Below are 20,068 nucleotides of genomic sequence, written 5' to 3' on the forward strand. Positions count from 1 at the left end.
TGTATATATGTATATGTATATATATGTATATGTATATATATGTATATGTATATATGTATATGTATATATATGTATATGTATATATGTATATGTATATATATGTATATGTATATATATCTATATGTATATATGTGTATATATGTGTATATATGTGTATGTATATATATGTATATGTATATATGTATATGTATATGTATATATATGTATATGTATATATATATATGTATATATATGTATATGTATATATATATATGTATATATATGTATATGTATATATATATATGTATATATATGTATATGTATATATATATGTATATATATGTATATGTATATATATATATGTATATATATGTATATGTATATATATATGTATATATATGTATGTATATGTATATGTATATATATATATGTATATATATGTATGTATATGTATATATATATATATATATATGTATATATATATATATATGTATATATATATATATATATATGTATATGTATATATATATATATATATGTATATATATACATATATATATATATATATGTATATATATATATGTATATATATATATATATGTATATATATATATATATATGTATATATATATATATGTATATATATACATATATATATATATATATGTATATATATATATGTATATATATATATATATGTATATATATATATATATATATGTATATGTATATATATATGTATATGTATATATATATATATATGTATATATATGTGTATATATATGTATATGTATGTATATATATATGTATATATGTATGTATGTATACATATATGTATATATGTATGTATGTGTATATATATGTATATATATATGTATATATATATGTGTATATATGTATATGTGTATATATGTATATATATGTATATGTGTATATATGTATATGTATATATATATATGTATATATGTATATATATAGTAATAATGAAATATATATATATGAAATATAATGAAATTAAAATGATCAGAGTTGATCCAGTCCATATTTGATCAATCGAAACAGATATATCCATATCTGAAATGGAAGCGATCTGATGTAGTTTTGAGTTTATTAGAATACAGATGACCTTATTTCAACTATCACACATATAACATTGAGTTTATTTAATTAAATTTATCAACATAAATGATGACTTGGTTATTTCTAACCCTCTGCTTTTTTCTTCTGTAGATTATTCTCAACCATCTGCCCAGGGGTGAGTTCATATAATCTGTCATTCTTATGTTATTATAAAGGTTTCAGCATAGAAATTGTTTCCATAATTTGATTTAAAAAAAAAAAAAAAAAAGACAAAAAAGCCTGGTGTTGGATGCTGAAAAATGAATTAGTTGTGTCTGAGTGATGGAGAAGTAAAGCCAGTTTATTTATGGATCATGTTTGAAACCAACATCCTTGATCAGAGATGTTACTCTGACCAGAGAGGAGGTTTAAAGTCTAAGATAGAGGGAAAGAGTTAACTAATACTTAACATGCTGGTTGGTTCGTGCAGTTATGGGTCCTATGGAGGAGGAGGAGGAGGAGGAGGAGGAGGAGGAGGCGGCGGTGGTAACCAGGGCTACGGTCAGTCGTCTGGCCAGAGTTACAGCCAGCAGCAGGGCTATGGAAGCTACAACCAGGGCTCTGACAGCAGCTCCGTCCCTTACAACCAGGGTGGTTATGGGAGCTACGGTCAACCGCCGTCAGGTAAACTAGTTGTCAGATTGTTTGTCACAAACTGAAGCATGGTCATTGTTAAATCACTATTTCCTACTTCATACCAGGAGGATATGGTTCTCCACCCTCTAACCAGGGCGGTGGTGGGTATAACAACTCCAGCCAGTCCTACAGCTCTGGAGGATACAACAACCAGCCATCCAGCATGAACTACAACCAGCAATCCTCCTTCTCTGGTTACAGCCAGCAGCAGCCTCCCTCTTCATCCTCTGGAGGGTGAGGCATGAAAATCCTCTGTTTTAATTTAACTTCCATCATATTTAGTTACAAGTAGCTCCTCAGGAAAGCTCAGCTTTTTGTGGCTCCTGGTGCAAATCGAGGAGAAAAGGTTGGATAAATTTGGAGCAAATTGTTTTGTTGCGAAGGCACATAGATTTGTTCAGGTCCGTTTTGCAGAAAAGCATCATTGCAAATGAAAAAAAGTTATTCTGACTGATGTTTTATTAAATGGTGGGAAACGTCTCCTTCTATGGGACAGGAAATGTTTCTGACCATAAACTCATGCTTTCAGCTTTGCAGCTGTGTTGCTTTGTCGTCTCGAAATCATTCTCGTCTTTGCTGTGCAGTTATGAAGGTCACTCTCCGACCCCCGGTTACAACCAGCCGCCAAGCGGAGGACAGGGTGGGGGCGGTTATGGCAGCGGTGGAGGTCAGGCCAGTGGTTACGGAGGCAGTGGGAGCCATCAACCACCGTCTCAGCACGGTGGAGGTCACTACAACCAGCCGCCGGGCTACAGCTCCCCTCCTCCACCGAGCTACGGTCAGCAGAGTCCGTACGGTCAGGGTGCAGGTGAGGATCGGCTTTGTTTACATGTTTACCACCTTAAATTCCACTTTGATGCAATCATGTGTTTTATATTTTTAATCTTCAAGCCTTTAAACTATTTTTGGTCTATGTTTATTTGGTTTTTACATAGAGTTCCAATAAAAACTGAACTATTTAAACTCCAGTCAGCTGCAGACGTGGCGTTTCCACGCAGACGTGATGTTTTCAGCCTCAGCTGTCAGATTCTGAGGCTAAAATTATGTAAAATGAATATATGAACAGATAAAGCAGCATAAAGAGCAACCAGAAGTTTGTAGAAATAACACACAGATCAGCAGCGACCAAGGTTTTATTGTCCTGATCTTCTCTCAGGATACAGAGATGAAAGCCCGCCGTTGAGCGGAGGAGGGGGCTACGGTGGTCACGATGGAGGTTATGGAGGTCAGGACGGCCGTGGCGGCAGGGGCCGTGGTGCTGCGTTTGGAGGTCGTGGTGGAGGAGGATTCGATCGTGGCTTCGATAGAGGCGGGCGAGGTGGACCAAGAGGAAGAGGCATAGGGTAAGTGTTTAAAATGAAATCCTATCAGGAGGTTAGAAGTAATCTGAATGCAGTGACGTCTGTCCTCCTCTTTGGTCCCGCTCTGAAGGCTACATGGCGATGGATGATGTCAGAGTCAAGTTGCTTTTCATGCCCTGATGCTATCAGTTCTCATAAATACAAATTCTGTTCAAATCCCGATGAACAGCAATGGATATAGAAAATCTGCTCCAAAAACAGCTAAATGCATCAACACAAACTGCGAACGTAGCATGACTGAATCCACATGTTGTTTCTACGGTTACATATTTAATTCCACGCATGAACAAGTAGCGAAGAAAGAAGAGACACACAATCTTTTTCTCCTCTGTTGAAGTTTATTTACATACCTTCAGTTTAACTGTGTCTGCATAAAGAGACCAAAGATTCAAGCAAAGCAAACACTTGGTGAAAGCTGGAGCTGTTTACCGAGAGGGTGGTGTCTGGGTGAGAGGACAGGATGCATATCGCTCAGCCAGTGTACATGCACACCGGAAATCTGATTTCTGGAGTTATCAGATTATCATGTAAACGGCAGAATCTGGCGTCATTCATCAGATAAGTCGTTATTAGAACATGTCAATACATGTATCTGATTTATTTAGTCTTTAAATCTGCACATGTACAAAGAGCTTCGTCCTTTCCGTCCAAAACAAGATATGCAGGAAAAGTTTGTGAACCACTGAAGTAAAACACTCACCTGTAAACTATTGAGCAGTTTTAGTGCTTACATCATCGGCTAACGCTGAGACCACTGGCGCTGCTGTGTTAAACACAGAATAAATGTAACAGGAGGTGACATCACCGTGCACGTACACGCTTCAAACAAAATCTGATAAAATGTAGACATGGACTTTCTTTAATATTGTATTTCAAAAGTGCATTTTAATGCATCAGATCAGAATTTTTAAAGTCAGACATGCAGTCTCTTACAAAAGGCAGCTGTCCACCTAAAGGCTCATTTATTCTCAACACTGAAGACAGATATGCAGACCGTCTCCTGCGTCTTTCAAGGGGCTTAGCTGTCCGTCACTTGACGCAGAAATGGAAAAACACCCCTAGAAACCACCAGGGGACAGCGTTGAGTTGTATAACTGACACACAAGCAGAGAAGAAGAGGAACAGAAGGAGGAAGAAGAAGATGCAGAAACCTCCAAAAAAAAAAGCAAAAAGTTGAGGACAACATCAAAACAATTTATGGTTTTCTTATTCTTTTGATGCTTTTGGACGGTTGTAAACAACTTTATAGTGGTGCATTACTACTACCAATCTGTATCAAAACAAGGGCATGAACTCTGAACTCATCACCGCCAACTAGTGGAAGAGTTGACTTAACAACCATGACAATATAAGAAATATTAGAGCATATGACAACATTTTAAACAGACGTCCCCATTTACATACATAAGGCATCAGAAAAACCTTAACCTGCATGTTTTTGAATGGCGGGAGGAAGCCACACATACACAGGAGGAACATGCTAACTCCACAAAAGGTCCACTGTTCAGACCTCCCTCCCAACCTGAGTCTCTAACCACCTGCTGTGAGACTGCAAAGCGAACCACCGCTCCACCATCATTATATAAAGTATGAAGACGCAGAATTGTTTTCTCTGAAACTCAGAAACCCTGAAGCTGTGGAAGGACAGTGGAAAGTCTGTCTGCAAGCTGCATTAAACAGTAATGTTTCATTGTCACTACATACTTGTGCAAAGAAATTTAATTTCCACAAAAAGTAAGAAAAATGAATGCTTGAGTTGAAAGTGTTTTAAAATAGAAAGGACATAAATAGCTTCGGCATGTGTGATACACAAAGGTATTGTGTTCATGAGGGTTGTGTTGCTCAGTATGGTCCACAGGTAAAAAAAAACTGTCAATCTTCTGTTTATTCTGCTCACAGATGAACAGATATCATACTAACCTGAGTCCAGGCACAGCATTACAACGCAGAGGACCAAATCCTGAATTATGTGAGTGGAGTTGCCTCTGGTGAGGTGGTCATGATGGTCAGAAACCCGCCGATAGCACTGGTCAGCGTGCTCAGATGACCTGGTTCTAACAGTTCACTTCAGGCTTTCTACAGTTGGACTGTCTGAACGCAGTTAAACTGGTTCAAGTTCTGCTTCTGTTTTTATCTAAACAATGATTGTAACAAACGTTTGGAAAAATATTTTATAAAGGTATGGTACTTCCGTTATAGTGTCTTCACTTCAAGTTTCCAGTGAGAAAAAAACAAAACAATGGAGCCATAAGTGAGTTAATGAGTCAACCACATCGATACAGATGTTTAATAGCAAACATCTGCTCTGTGTTCTCAGATTATCATAAGGACTTAACAGCCGACAAGCTCTCCATGAACTGAAATCCAGTTTGCAACTGTCGCATACTGGTTTGGTTTCAGGTCTCTGGTGGAAAGGCAACAACAGCATGGCGATCCAAACAAAGGGTCTCCGGTTATAAAGTTTCAGTGGACAACTTATGAACAACAGCAATGTGCTGGGAAACGGGAAACTAAACCCGTGGACAACTTATGAACAACAGCAATGTGCTGGGAAACGGGAAACTAAACCAACCACTATAACCCTTAAAACACCATCAGATTCCAGATCCCTTACATAACATCAGTGTCTCAGGAAGGGTAGTGTGTAACTGTGGGGTGAATGTGGTGGATATCTGACCCTTTCGACGATTAGGTTTCAGGAGGTTTACAATCCAGCCACAAGATGTAGTTTTGGTCCTCTATAGCTGGAATAACACCAGGAAGACGTCTCTGATGCTCGCTGGCCCCAAGAACAGCAGAGTTAGAGCCTGTAGATGCTGAACAACAGGGATCCCAACATGGAGCCTTGGGGAACTCCACATGCAAATTTATAGTTACTGACACAAAATAGTCCCTTTTTTTTAAACCAGTTCAAAAACAGACCAGAGATTCCCACCCAGTTATCCATCTGGAGGTGCTTTAGTGAGGATAGCAGGTAAATAGTAGCAGGAAGAAGTGTGTAAACATGTAAATAGTGTGTGTTGTGTGTGTGTTTTAGACGTGAGAGAATGATGTGTAGATGAGAAACGGCTTGGTCACTGCTGATCTATGTGTTATTTCTACAAACTTCTGGTTGCTCTTTGTGTTGCTTTATCTATTCATACATTCATTTTACATAATTTTAGCCTCAGTATCTGACAGCTGAGGCTGGAAACATCATGCCTGCATGGAGACGTCACGTCTTCACGCTGACTGGGATTAACAGGATTAAACTTCTACATGTTTTTTACATTAAAAAAAAAAAAAAAACTGTCACCAAAAATAATGGTTGGAAGTTTTCAGGGTTAAACAGACTCAGGATAAAATTGGATGAAACCTCATCAGATACTTCTTGAAGCTGCTTTTCTGTGCAGACTGAAGGATATGAACATATAAACTTAAATAAACCAAACAGCTGATTCAGACCGAGTTTTTACATCATCAGTGAATGGGTGGAGCTATGAGGCAAACACTGGTGTGGTAAGTTGATGTTTTTATTTTCTTATAGGTTGGATTGTGTTTGATCTCTGTAAGCTCATAGTGTTGCTGACAAACTCAGTGATTCAACTTTCCCATTTCATTTTTTATTTTTATTATCTTTTAGCCCTTCATTTGTCCTTCCCCTTTGATCATCATAGCATCCTTTAAAGGCCAAGTCATGGTTTTGCAGTTCTAAGCTTGTATGCGTAGTTGATTGATTAGGCTTGTTGTTGTGTGGACTCTGAGGAGATATGCCTTAAATATTCATGATTGAAACCGTACCAGAACAGCTGTCAGTAGGCTTAAATAAACAGCTAGCGAACCATACTACAGTCAGACTAAATGTATTAAAGTAAAGCTGGAAACCTTCAGCACCACTGGGCCGAACTGTAACATGAATAAAAATGTCTGCAAAGCCTTCGATGGTTCGGTGATGCTGAAACCACAATTTGGCCACGAAGAAGGTGAAGTAACGCCACCTTTATCTTATCTTTTTGCTTCTTATTTGCAATGGAAATTGGATCTTCCGTACTGAGGTGTGAACATTTCTAATCTCAGTCTGGACTACAAGATGTCTGAATATCTCTGTATAGCAGCAATATTAGTATTATTATTTATTTTCCATTTAAGAAAATAGAATTAACTACATTTTCAGTTGATTTTTAAGAGTTAAGTGTTTTTTTCTTTGGAAAAATGTAATATATAATTTTTCCACCAGACCCTCGTATGATGTGATCTTGTGAATAGTTTTGATACTGAAGCAAAAATAAGTCAAGAGGAAGGATAACCCAAAAACAAAATGGCCCAAAATCAAACTATTAATGTACAGGCTTGTATAATCTTTCAGGGATCCTGTAAGCTCAGATGTGACGTGTTCTCCCCATCATGTTTGTCTTTTCCACCACAACTCTCTAGACGTGTGTCCCTACAAACCAATAGTTCACTATATATAACCATCACCTGTTTCTGTTAGCACCACCTTCCCAACCAGCCCAGACAGCATCACTGTCATACTCTGCTTTAATCAATCTCTGAATCTTCTCCTAGGGTTTTTCTTCTCTGCAGGCTGGCTTTCTGCCCTGTGGGAAATAATAACATGGGGAAATTTCCTGTTACAGTCCTCTTGTAGTTGGTTGAAACAAACAAAAATTCCAATAATTTGGGGGGAAAGTTGCAAACATTTACAAATTAAAGGGTTTGTCTAAAAGATTGAAGCTGCAGCCATCCTGGGATGAAATACGTTAATGTTTTGTTGGTCAATTGACACAAATACAAGCTGTTTTATGATGAAACAAACGGTACATGCAAGTTTATTGCTGATTTCAGCTGCTTGTAAACACAAAAACACGGTCTTTAAGCTGGCCTGTTGTTCTAGAGGTCTGTGAAGAAGACCGAAGGAGATTACGTTAGGTTTTAGTGGGATGAGAGACGACAAAGAGGGGTGGGTTTGAAGAAGAGACTGAGAGTGAAAGTTACCCACAATCCGCTGAGGGAAGTCGCTGAGCGCCAGACTTCAATGTTTTTCTCTTCCTCTTCATCAGAATGGGCGATCGTGGAGGATTCAATAAGTTTGGTGGTAAGTGGCAAAACAAAAAACACAAACAGAAGGGTTTAAGTCTGAGGTGTGAAGCTAAAGAGGAGCTCAGAGCTGAAAGCTGGACGTAGACACAAACAGGGTTGCATGGCTGCACAGGTAAGAACACTGAGTATGCTCATCCATAGTGGATGGTGACTGAAAGTTTCCGGTGGCAGTGGGTGGCATGGGGGCTTTACATGCTGCTCCTGTCAAGGAGCTTCGAATCGTTGTTCAGAGCTTCTCTGGTCTAAAACCGGTTGGTTTAATGTGACAAACTTCCATGTGTTTAATATCTCACATTTATCAGTATGGTGCAGGTTGAACAGATGGAACAACCATTGATGTTTAGGTTATTAAAAAATAGTTTGTAATATCTTCTACCAGCTGAATGAATGAATAAACTGGTTGGATGAAGTAAAAACGACCTGATCTGGAACAACGTGGTCATCCTTTAAAAATACAAGCGTAACAAATGTTTTATCAAATGTCTAGAATGTTACTGGTTTACCACTTTGTCAGGAAAGGGTCCTTTATCAGAAACCAGTGGAGGTGATGCAGATGCACCAGTGTGGCCAGTAATGTGTGGTAACGGAATGTTTCATGTTTTGGCTGGAAACTGAATCTGTGAAATGATTTCACAAAAAGGAGAATAAAACAGTAACATGTTCTTTGAAGTAATGTTTATTTTTGCAGTACTTTTTACTTTTTTTTTTTTGTTGCTATTTATGAAGCACTTTGTCACAAGTGTCACAAACTGCTTCATAAATAGCAACTTAAAATACACTAAAAGTAAATAAAAAACAGTCTTAGATTCCCAAAAAGAGTCCAGTACTGAGTAAGAATAAGAATGTTCTCAGCAACTTAAAAAAAAGACTGGTCTCCTCAAGTCCTGGTGTGATTCTGATTGGACGATTTAAACTGCTAGAGGACGCTACGACTGAATTAGGTCAGCAGTATAAAGAGGTCTGAATGTTAAGACTGAGATTCTAAAATGAGGTAAGATTTACTGGTAACCAGTGACCTTAAAACAGGTTTAAATGAGCTCTTCTGTTTGAGTCTCTCGGCTGTGTTTTATAATCTATTCACTTGTTGATACTGTTGTTCTGAGTTAGCCATGTTCCTAAAATGGAAAAAAGTTTCTAATTAAATTTTTACTGTAGTTTCTTTAAAAAATGACACCCAGCTTTATGAGACTGGACTTACCTGAAGCTCCTAAATCACCCAGTTTGTGTTGAATCTCAAGGATGGTGTTGGATGTCACAGGGTTTTAAATGAGCAGAACAGCCGTGTGTCATCAGCGTAGAGACGATAGGAAACTTTACTGAGCCTGTAATCTGACCTTAGGGAAGCATAAACTATTTGTAGCAAAATTGATATTTTCAAGTATTTTAAAAATTGGTATTATTTAAAGTCCCTGGACAGAACCCTGAGGAACTCCACATGGCCGCTCCGAGCAATAGCACTGAAAAGTCTTCCTGATGGGAATAAGGAAAAGCAGATCCAGACTTTCCAACAAGCTTCTTTGGTCTATATGTCAGTGTCTCGTGGTTGACTTCTAGAAAACCTAAAGAGATCCAACAACACACGGACTGAGTAGGTTTTATTTTAGTTACAACAGCAGACGTAACGTCACTGGAGTAAAAGTATAGCATGTGTAAGGACAAAGATCTGAGATCTTTGCATTAATATGTTTGGCTTCAGAGCAAGGAATAGTTTCCACTAAACTACCAGCAGCTGGATGTGAAGGTTTTACTTTATAAAAAAATGGTTAATGTTAGCTTTACTATAAACTTTAAAATTTAATGACTTTTTAAAAAATATATGTAAAACAATCCATAACAAAAATGTTTGATTTAAAAAAAAAAAAAATCTTTTTTTAATAAAGTCTCTCAGGGAAAGAAAGAAACTGATTAATTACCAAAAAACAAAAGAAGACAGGATTGTTGGAAGTGGTTTACACAAATATACAATATTAGGAAACTATATATATCCAATATTCACCTGAACATGTTGTCATGGTGACGAGGGTGTGGGATGGAAAAACTGGCACTACCTGCTCAGGTTACTGAGTCACTTCTGTGTCCAGAAAACGTTTCTCCTGGTGTCTCCATCATTCCCAGTGAGAAGTACAGCCGGTTGTGTTGATGGTTTAAAAGAAGGAAATTTGTCCAGATTCAGATGTTCTGCTGAGTCAAGTTGCCAATAAAATGAGCTCAAGCTGTGTGTTTGGTTAATCTCTGAGAAGTCTGGACTAACGGTTGCTTCTGTCAGGGTCTCAGTCTGACATTGTGTTATTTTCCTGTTTCATGTTGTATAAAAAGCGAGGGAATGAATGATATGGACAACCAGTTGAGTCAGGAAAAGAGAGATTGTGTTTCAGTGTGTACGTCCTGGTTTGTTGGTTCTACACCTGAAAGCACCAACAGTGAAGTGAAAAGCTCCATGTGTCCAGCTCTACAGGAAGCAGAATTACAGCTGCCGACCTGTTCACCGGCTGAGCAAAGCAACTAAAAATACCAGTGAGAAGCATAAAGTCAGCTGGAAGGCAGTGGGACAAACACAAACCATCATGGTTTATAACTGTTTCATGTTGCTTCAGTGCTACGAAGCAGAACGACCAGAAAAGATCAAATCCAGGTTGATAAACTGGATTTAGTCTTGGTAAAGTATGTACTTAAACGCCAACAGTGTCACTGAGGACTGGATGTGAATCAAAGTGGTTGTACTCTGGTGGTTTGATTGAGATGGTTTTGCTGGTTCTTACTATGGATACTGATGAGAAGTATAAAACATAACGGTGCAGGTTAAAGCAGGTGCTTATGCAACACCTACAGAAAAAAATCGACACATTCAATCAACCATAAAGTTTGGAAAATACCAGTTAAAGTCCAAATTCCACTTATTGACCCTACTACTAGAAAGGTTGTAGTAAAATACATCACAGTAAAGTAGGAGAATAAATATGTGGAAAATAACCAACAACGGCTGAAGTACTGAGGCCTGTGGAACCCCACGTTACCTGTAACAGCTCGGATAGTCATGGCCAAGTCTCCTGATACCATACAACAGTCTATAATGAATGCTAACTTGTGTTTCATAATTACTGTAACCATTGTTTCCTTTTCCACAACTCATGTTTGGATGTTTTGTTCTGTTTTTCCCTCATAAGGACCAAGAGAGCCAGGACTTGGACATGGCGGACCCGCCTTCAGTAAGCAGAATTTCTCCCCACATTTTTTCCAGTCGTTTCGACAAACTGATGAATTTTAATATCTACGCTAACTCCGAAAACACAGCCAAGCATGTTTTCCTGAAGTTCACGTAGCCTCTGCCAAAGATCAGGTTGTCTCAACCATAGACCGTATATGAAAGGAAGACTGAGCCTTCGGCAGTTAAAAGTGAAGTCTATGCGGAAATGTAAAAAATTGCAGCTCACCCTTTATCCGCTAGGGGATGGCTCCAAAACAGAGTAAATCCCCATAGACTCCCAAGTGAAAAAGACCAACTTCACAGCAGAAATAAACATGTTTACAGCCTGGTTCAAAAATCCATTTTCGGTTTAATAGGTCAGGTTTACCTTCATGACAACTGTGGAGGGAGTGAATTTTTTTTCTAACTCGCCCGTTTAAAAGTAATTTAGTCTTAAAGTTCGGCATATTTAGGGGCGTGTCCTTTTGATTGACAGGTACCAATCTCCCACTTCAAGAAAGAAGAACGTAGAACCACGGTTTTTAGCTGGTTAACAATGTGACTTAGTTTTAGCCCACTTACCTCTGTTAGCTGGTTAGCTCTTGTTATCTCCGGGTTAGCTCGGTTAGCTCTTAGCTACAGAAAGCTCGGAGTTCGCTCGATGTCAATCATCCACCATGATGCTCACAGCCCCCCTCTTAGCTCCACCTCTTTGCCCATATATGTATTTTCCGGGTGAGATGATGCGCATGCCCCTGCCAAGATGGCGATGGTAGGAACCGCCCACCGAGCTTCAATTCAGCTCTTCAGAAACCTATGGATGACGTCACAGAGGCTACATCCATCTCTATATACAGACTATGGTCTCAACATGAACATTTTCATGGCTTCTGAGAGGTTTCCTGTCAAACAGGATGTAATAAACACACAGGAGATCATCATTTCCAGTTATACCATCATGTCATCACCATCCATCTTGTCTTTCCATCGTCCAACAGTGCAGGACCAGGACAACTCCGATAACAACACCATCTTCGTTCAAGGCCTGGGAGACGACTACACGGTGGACTCGGTGGCCGACTTCTTCAAGCAGATCGGGATCATTAAGGTTGCTCTTTGCTCCGCCGTTTGGTCCGTTTTCAGTCACGCCAACACGTTTGGTCGCCTTTGTGCTCTGAAAAATACATGATTACACACAAGTTTCTGCTTTTTTTTTAGCAGTTAGTCTTCTACCTCTTTCCCCCTCATCCTCTTCTTCTACTACTTCTACCTCTTTCCTCCTCATCCTCTTCTTCTACTACTTCTACCTCTTTCCCATATCCTCTTCTTCTACTACTTCTACCTCTTACCTCTTCATCCTCTTCCTCTACTACTTCTACCTCTTACCTCCTCATCCTCTTCTTCTTCTACTTGTACCTCTTACCTCCTCATCCTCTTCTTCTACTACTTCTACCTCTTTCCCCATATCCTCTTCTACTACTACTACCTCTTACCTCCTCATCCTCTTCTACTACTTCTACCTCTTACCTCCTCATCCTCTTCTTCTACTTCTACCTCTTTCCCCTCATCCTCATCTTCTACTACTTCTACCTCTTACCTCCTCATCCTCTTCTTCTACTACTTCTACCTCTTTCCTCCTCATCCTCTTCTTCTACTACTTCGACCTCTTTCCCTATATCCTCTTCTACTACTACTACCTCTTACCTCCTCATCCTCTTCTTCTACTTCTACCTCTTCCCCCTCATCCTCATCTTCTACTACTTCTACCTCTTACCTCCTCATCCTCTTCTTCTACTTCTACCTCTTTCCCCTCATCCTCTTCTTCTACTACTTCTACCTCTTACCTCCTCATCCTCTTCTTCTACTTCTACCTCTTTCCCCTCATCCTCATCTTCTACTGCTTCTACCTCTTACCTCCTCATCCTCTTCTTCTACTACTTCTACCTCTTTCCTCCTCATCCTCTTCTACTACTTCGACCTCTTTCCCTATATCCTCTTCTACTACTACTACCTCTTACCTCCTCATCCTCTTCTTCTACTTCTACCTCTTTCCCCTCATCCTCATCTTCTACTACTTCTACCTCTTACCTCCTCATCCTCTTCTTCTACTTCTACCTCTTTCCCCTCATCCTCATCTTCTACTACTTCTACCTCTTACCTCCTCATCCTCTTCTTCTACTTCTACCTCTTTCCTCCTCATCCTCTTCTTCTACTACTTCGACCTCTTACCTCCTCATCCTCTTCTACTACTTCTATCTCTTACCTCCTCATCCTCTTCTTCTACTACTTCTACCTCTTATCTTCTCATCCTTTTCTTTTACTACTTTTACCTCTTACCTCCTCATCCTCTTCTTCTACTACTTTTATTTCTTGTTTGTCCATTTCTTTCTATATTGACTTCTACATCTTGGTTAGTCTTTTCTTTTGTTCTACCTCATCTCTTCTGCTGCCTCTTTTCTTCTGCTTCTACCTTCATCTGACTTTTTTATTCTTAATCATCTCCATTCTTTTCTATTTTTCTACTATCTTTCCTTTTATACCTCTGGTCCTTCTTCCTCTTCTACCTCTTCTTTTTCTCTTTTCTATTCTTTTTCCTCTTCAACTCTTTTTTCCAGATTTTCTGATTCTTTCTTATTCCTCTTCAGTATATTTTTGTTCTTCCTCTACCATTTCCTTTTCTTTAAACTCCTTTTTTCTCTGTCCTTCTACCTCTTTTTCTTCATCTTCAAATTCTTTGTCTTCTGCCTCTTTTTCTTCTTCTACCTCTTTTAAACGGCTAATTCTTGGTCTTCTGTTTCTTCTTCTACCTTTTCTTCATTCTCTGGTGGTTCTTTCTCTTCTGCTTCTTCTTCTTCTACCTCCTCTTCCTTTTCTCCTCCTTCTTACTGGTAATATTACATACTCCAGACATCCATTGTTGTTGTCTTGTTGTTGTTGTTATTTGACCAGCTGGACTGATGGCGTTTCTTCCCGCCGTCCTCGCAGGTGAACAAGAAGACCGGCCTGCCGATGATCAACCTGTACACAGACAGAGATACGGGGAAGCTGAAGGGGGAAGCCACGGTTTCCTTCGACGACCCCCCCTCAGCCAAGGCTGCCATCGACTGGTTTGACGGTGAGTATAAACGTTTCATTCGACGTTTCCATGGTGACTTGCTGTTAAACACTCTCCTCCATGTTGCCTCTGACGTTTCCATCTCCTCCTCAGGTAAAGACTTCAATGGAAACCCCATCAAGGTGTCCTTCGCCACCCGCAGAGCGGACTTTGGAGGCAGAGGTGGAATGAGGGGAGGCCGAGGACGAGGAGGTGAATTTTTATCTTCTCCTTGTCTCAAATCGTAGCTGAACATCATCAACACACATCTTGTTGTTTTGCTCCGTAGGGCCGATGGGTCGTGGAGGATTCGGAGGGGGTCGGGGTGGAGGCTTTCCAGGGGGTAACGAAGGAAGTGGAAGTGGGGGAGGACAGCAAAGAGCTGGAGACTGGAAGTGTTCAAACCCGTAAGCAAAGTTCAGTGGTTCTGCTCGGTGAGCACAAAGTACAGAATCTCATTTTTACTCTTCTTTCTCCGCATGTCTCCTCAGTAACTGTGGCAACCTGAACTTCTCATGGCGTAATGAGTGTAACCAGTGCAAAGCTCCCAAACCTGAAGATGCTGGTGGGATGCCCCCCATGGACAGAGGTCAGACACCTTCCCATTAGATTCAGCCACTTCTCCAGTCCTGCATGGAGAGTTAGACATCACAGAAACCAGTAAAGCTTTTAATGACGCATTTCTCATTTCACTTTGTCCTTAAACCTAAACGACACGTTTGGCTGCCATCAGGAGGCTACAGCGGAGACCGCAGAGGAGGCTTCGACCGCGGTGGCTTTAGGGGTCGGGGCAACGATCGAGGCGGTTTCAGAGGTGGCCGAGGAGGCGAGCGAGGCGGATTCGGCCCAGGAAAGATGGATGCAAGGTAAGATACTCCAAACAAAACCTTAATGAGTCTTTATTACTTGATCAGTGATGAAAATATACTTCAGTATAGTAAATAACGCAGGGAATCTAGTCAATAATAAAAATAACTAAACAAAAAATTATAAACTCATTACCTTATTTTTCTTCAGGTAAAAAGTATCTGTGCGATTTGTTGGCTTATAGAGGCGTGTAGGCTCATCGTGACCTTGTAGTTTTTCATTCCCAGCATCAGTGTGATTTCACAGTCCAATAACTAACAAACAGCTGCAGAACGCTTCGTAAATCTTGGAAGACACCAGTAGTGTTGTCCAGGGTATACGTGGGTATACGGAGTATACCTACTTCTTTTTCAGTCAGAGTTGAGTATACCCACTTCTAAACCCCCCTTGTGATGCTGCTTTCACAATTACAAACATCCCGACACGTGTACCTACGTTGCCCAGCAGCTCAGATAAGGTTACCAGTATGCTACACTGGTGCAGTTAGCCAGCCTGAACATAGACATAATACAGATCTATATGTCTATGAGCCTGTCTCTCTCCAGTGTGCCAGTACTGGTTTAGTTATTCCATGACTCTTCCTCCCTGAAACCGAAGAGCAGAAATGATGTGACGATGAGCAGATATACTGATGGATTTATGTAAAGTAGTCCTACATGTCACTGTTTCTGAAACTGTGTTTTCTGGGCTACTTTTATTTTGTTGTTTTTTTTTTCCTTTTCTTTTTTTAAATAAAGGGCAAAAAATTTAGAGTGTACCCACTTCTTGAGGGACCAGTACACCATTGGAACAAATGACAAGTTTTTAAGCCACTGCGCTCTGCAAAAATCCTTTAAATTGTCATCAGTAGTTTAGAATTTCCTTTAAAAACTTTGGACATGTTGGGACCTGTCAGTCCCCACCAGGTCCACCTGATTGGATCCGGACGCCTCTTCATTGTGAATCATCATAACTCGTACAGATTGGTCGGATGACATGGTAACCGTCCTGTTGTCATTTCAGGGAGGACCGCAGGCAGGAGCGACGGGGTCGTCCGTACTGAATCATCCTTCAGACACATCTCACCTCCTCAGTACGAACACAGTGTGTCCACACCTCCCTCCTCTACAGCTCTGGATCCCTTTTGTCATCATGTAGGAAAATGTGACTCTATTGGTTGTTCGGACTCTCATCGTCTGCTCAGCAGAACTTTTAGACAAACGAGGAAAACATCTGTAAAAACGGTGTGTAAGCATCGTCCGCTGATGGTGGTGTTTCACACACCAGCAGCACCACTGGAACCAGCTGGTGTTTTTCACTGTAAACCGGTGCGGTAGAGATTCAGAGGAACGAGGATGGAAACAAAACCTTCCTTCCAGGCAGCTAAATTCTCTGTTTTTATATGTGAGACGGGTTTATGTGAAGATGCTCAGAGGTTTACAGATGTCTTGTTACTAACGTTCACCAGGTCTTCAAGCAGCAACATTTATAGATACAGCTACAGTCAATCACCTGAGATGTTGGTTTCATCATATGAATCATTTAAAATGTATATTTATTTATGTTTAAAGTGTTTCGTGGTCGTAAATATTTAGTTTTGCAGATAAAACTACTGATTAGAGCAGTTTTTATCGGATCTGTTGTGTTATAAATTGTCTGTAAAGCAGTTCCAGCGGTGGATAGCGACTCATAAGACTAGTTTTACTGCACCATACTGCTACTCTTACTCCGCTACACTGGACAGCAGTCTTTACACCCGTCTGTTCAGTTGAATTGCTTCAATTTTGCCATAAATGCAGCCGATTTCACCAATCAGAAGCCGTCGCATGACCACAAACAACCATGAACAAAAAAAACGGAGATGAGTCAAATGCCGTTGGCGTCTTATGTTTCCTGTCTGTGTGATTTGTGGAGAAGATGTTGTCAACAAAACTATGGTACAAAACTATGGTAAAAAGAAAAGTAAAAATGAAAGAAAAAGAAGGATTTCTATTGCACTAAACTCAACTGGTTGAGCCGCCGACTCTTATACAGATTACAGCTCCTCCATGAAGCTGCCACAAGTTCGATTCCCACCCTGGAATCCGTATCTCCAGGTCACCCCCTCTTGCCTCTGACCCCATTTTATGTCCAGCAACAGTCTGTTAAAGGTCTCTGGAGCCTGAATATCTGAAAGAAAAAGTGTTTCCTGTTGAAACTTATTCATCCACCACATGAGACGTATCAGCCCTGAAAAACATGAGCTTACAGAGTAAAACGCAGAATCCCTGGAGAAAAAACACTGACAATAAAAAAAAATAAACCAGATTTCATAAGACCTGACACTTCAAGTGCGGCTTCCATACTCTAAATATTTTATGCCGAGGAATGAGTTAGCATTAGCTACCATAAGCTAATCAGACAACCATACATTTTCTATAGGAATCAATTAGCATTAGCTAACCACTATCCTGTCTGTTTACATCTAAAATGTTACTCAGTACTTGAGTAGATTTCACCAAATACTTTGCCCGTGCTTGAATCATCTTTTGGATGGCTACTTTTCACTTCTACTGGAGTAAAGTTTTTGAAGTAACGCCAAGTTCATGTTTTTGGCCCCTCTACCCATCTCTAAGCTGTTGGACATAAAATCTCAGTCTGATAATGAAACACTTAAAGGTGCAGTGTGTAATAAAATGACAGAAAGATGGAATATATCCATTATACATCTATTAGCTGTCAGGGATTTGTTTTGTTTTACCACCCTCTAGACTTATTAAGGACAAAAATGTCTCCTTCTGAAAACTGAAGTTTAGCAGATTAATATTTTCTGTCTCATTTTTTTAATGCAAAAATCTTCTGAGACTCCTTCAGCTGTGCTCAGAACTACCAAACATGATTTTGAAGGTTTTAACCATTTAAATGCCAGTTTGATTAAATTAAATTTTAATTTCAAATTGTATCAGGAGAAAGACTAGTTACAAAAAGTTGTGGCAAAAAGAGCCAAAAAGCCAAAAACATGGCGAGGTGAAGAGGAAAATCTGCCTAAATGCACCAGGGTACTAAACATTTTCTATTTGTCTCCAATCACTTCACTAAAACAACTAGAATAACATTTATATCTACTTGCTGCAGGTCCACTTGCATGGCAACTGCCACCATTTTCACTACGGTGGCTCTGAATGGACAAACAGCTTGTGTAAAGAAGCATTAAAACTGCAGTAGAAGCTCCGTTTGATCGGAGCTAGAGCACCATTTGGGAGAAGTAACACCTTAAAAGCACCACAGGGGAAAGTACACACACACATCCACTCACATTAAAATATAGATACGTTTGAAAGAATTTTGACCACTGACAGCCACCGTAAATTCACTACTATGTTAATCCCATCTTTACCACTAGATGGCAGTATCTCTCACACACCAGACCTTTAAGTTAAAGTAAAAATAATAAATATAAGTTTTAGTGTAAGCACCTCACCAGTTTCCCCATTTCAGCTGAAAGTCACGAGTTTCCTTGTTCTGATACCAGCAGAGATGCTGACGATACTACAGCTGATGATAAACAACAGAAACTGCAAGTAAAATCCTTCAACCGTAACGTTGATGTTGAGCTGCAGGGTTTGCAGAGAGCGCCTTGCACAAAAACGTGTAGATTCAACATGAAACACGTCCAAAATTATCCAAAAGTGGGATAAAGCCATGTTTAAATCCTCCTCCTCCTGTATGTGCTCTGCTGGATTTAAATGCAGCTTTTATTTATTTTTTCTGGACAAATTTAAAGCTTCTGTGGGAACATTTAGTCATTTCATCGGGAGTTAAAGCTTGAAAACTGTGAAATATTCTTATTTGTTCACTTCCTCTGACAATGATCAATGAAAATAAATCAATAAAAGAATCATAAAGGAATGAAAACAACCAAATTAATGAACTTTTATAAATAAGCATGCTTCTGCTTTTCCTGCATTTATCCTCTTCATGTTTCATGAGGATGAAGCAGTCAGTGTTTCATCGTGACCTTGAACACAGTCTCTTGTTTAAACAAGCAGAGATGACGAAGACGAAGCAAACTGCTGATTTTCAGGGTAAACGGGAGGATGTGGAGCGTGTCGTCCTCCGTCACCCGGCGGGTACAAATTAGTTTAGCTGCAGTGTGTAAATAAAGCCTCACGCCTGCAGCTGTATCCGAGACGCTGTTGTTGACCCACAACTGTTTGATGTATTTGTTCATGAGGTGTTTATGTATTGTGTGTGTTGGTTTTTAAATGGACACGTTGAACAAACAAACGGGTGCGTGTGAGCTTCTTCGTTTGTTTCGCAGCATGAGAGGCATCCGGCTGAGGCGGCGGCGAGCAGGAGGTTGGCTCAGCTGCATCGTGAGAACTCCGTCTTCTCGCCGGATCGGGTTTAAAAATGTATAAATGTGAGAAGAGATGGAGGTCTGAATCCGAGCTGAAGGAGTTATGTGATTGCTGTTACAGGTATCGTTCCCTCCTCGGGCACACCTGAAGTGTTTACCTTTCCAAACGGGTTTAATAAGTCGCCGCTCCTCTTCAATCTTGGCACAAACATCACATTTAGATATCTGCTGAATTTTAATCTAAGATCATTTTACTCTGTGAAAGTTGCAGGGGATTTCAGGTAGAAGGCTCACCTGGACTGGCAGGTGCTTTTTATCAAGGTGGAAAACCTTCAATCGGCCGTCCACAAAACCAACCAGAACGCAGCATTTTACTTCTACTGACATGTAGACATTAAACTTTTCATCATTTTTATTCTTATTCAGCTTTA

General features: G+C 39.8%; 1 protein-coding gene across 1 annotated transcript; it reads left to right on the forward strand.

Moving 5' to 3' along the window:
- Positions 1-1,528: 1,528 nt before the first annotated feature.
- On the forward strand, positions 1,529-19,477 carry fus (FUS RNA binding protein; the record flags this gene model as incomplete). Its single annotated transcript, XM_079253661.1, has 13 exons — positions 1,529-1,722; positions 1,800-1,968; positions 2,319-2,542; positions 2,891-3,077; positions 8,135-8,169; positions 11,339-11,380; positions 12,357-12,466; positions 14,344-14,473; positions 14,567-14,665; positions 14,742-14,859; positions 14,944-15,041; positions 15,186-15,318; positions 16,322-19,477. Coding segments are annotated over 13 exons (1,579 nt in total), but the record flags the coding sequence as incomplete, so codon positions are not given.
- Positions 19,478-20,068: the final 591 nt, after the last annotated feature.

The sequence above is a fragment of the Telmatherina bonti genome (genome assembly GCF_933228915.1).
Source record: "Telmatherina bonti genome assembly, contig: SUPER_14_unloc_2, whole genome shotgun sequence".
NCBI lineage: Eukaryota > Metazoa > Chordata > Actinopteri > Atheriniformes > Telmatherinidae > Telmatherina > Telmatherina bonti.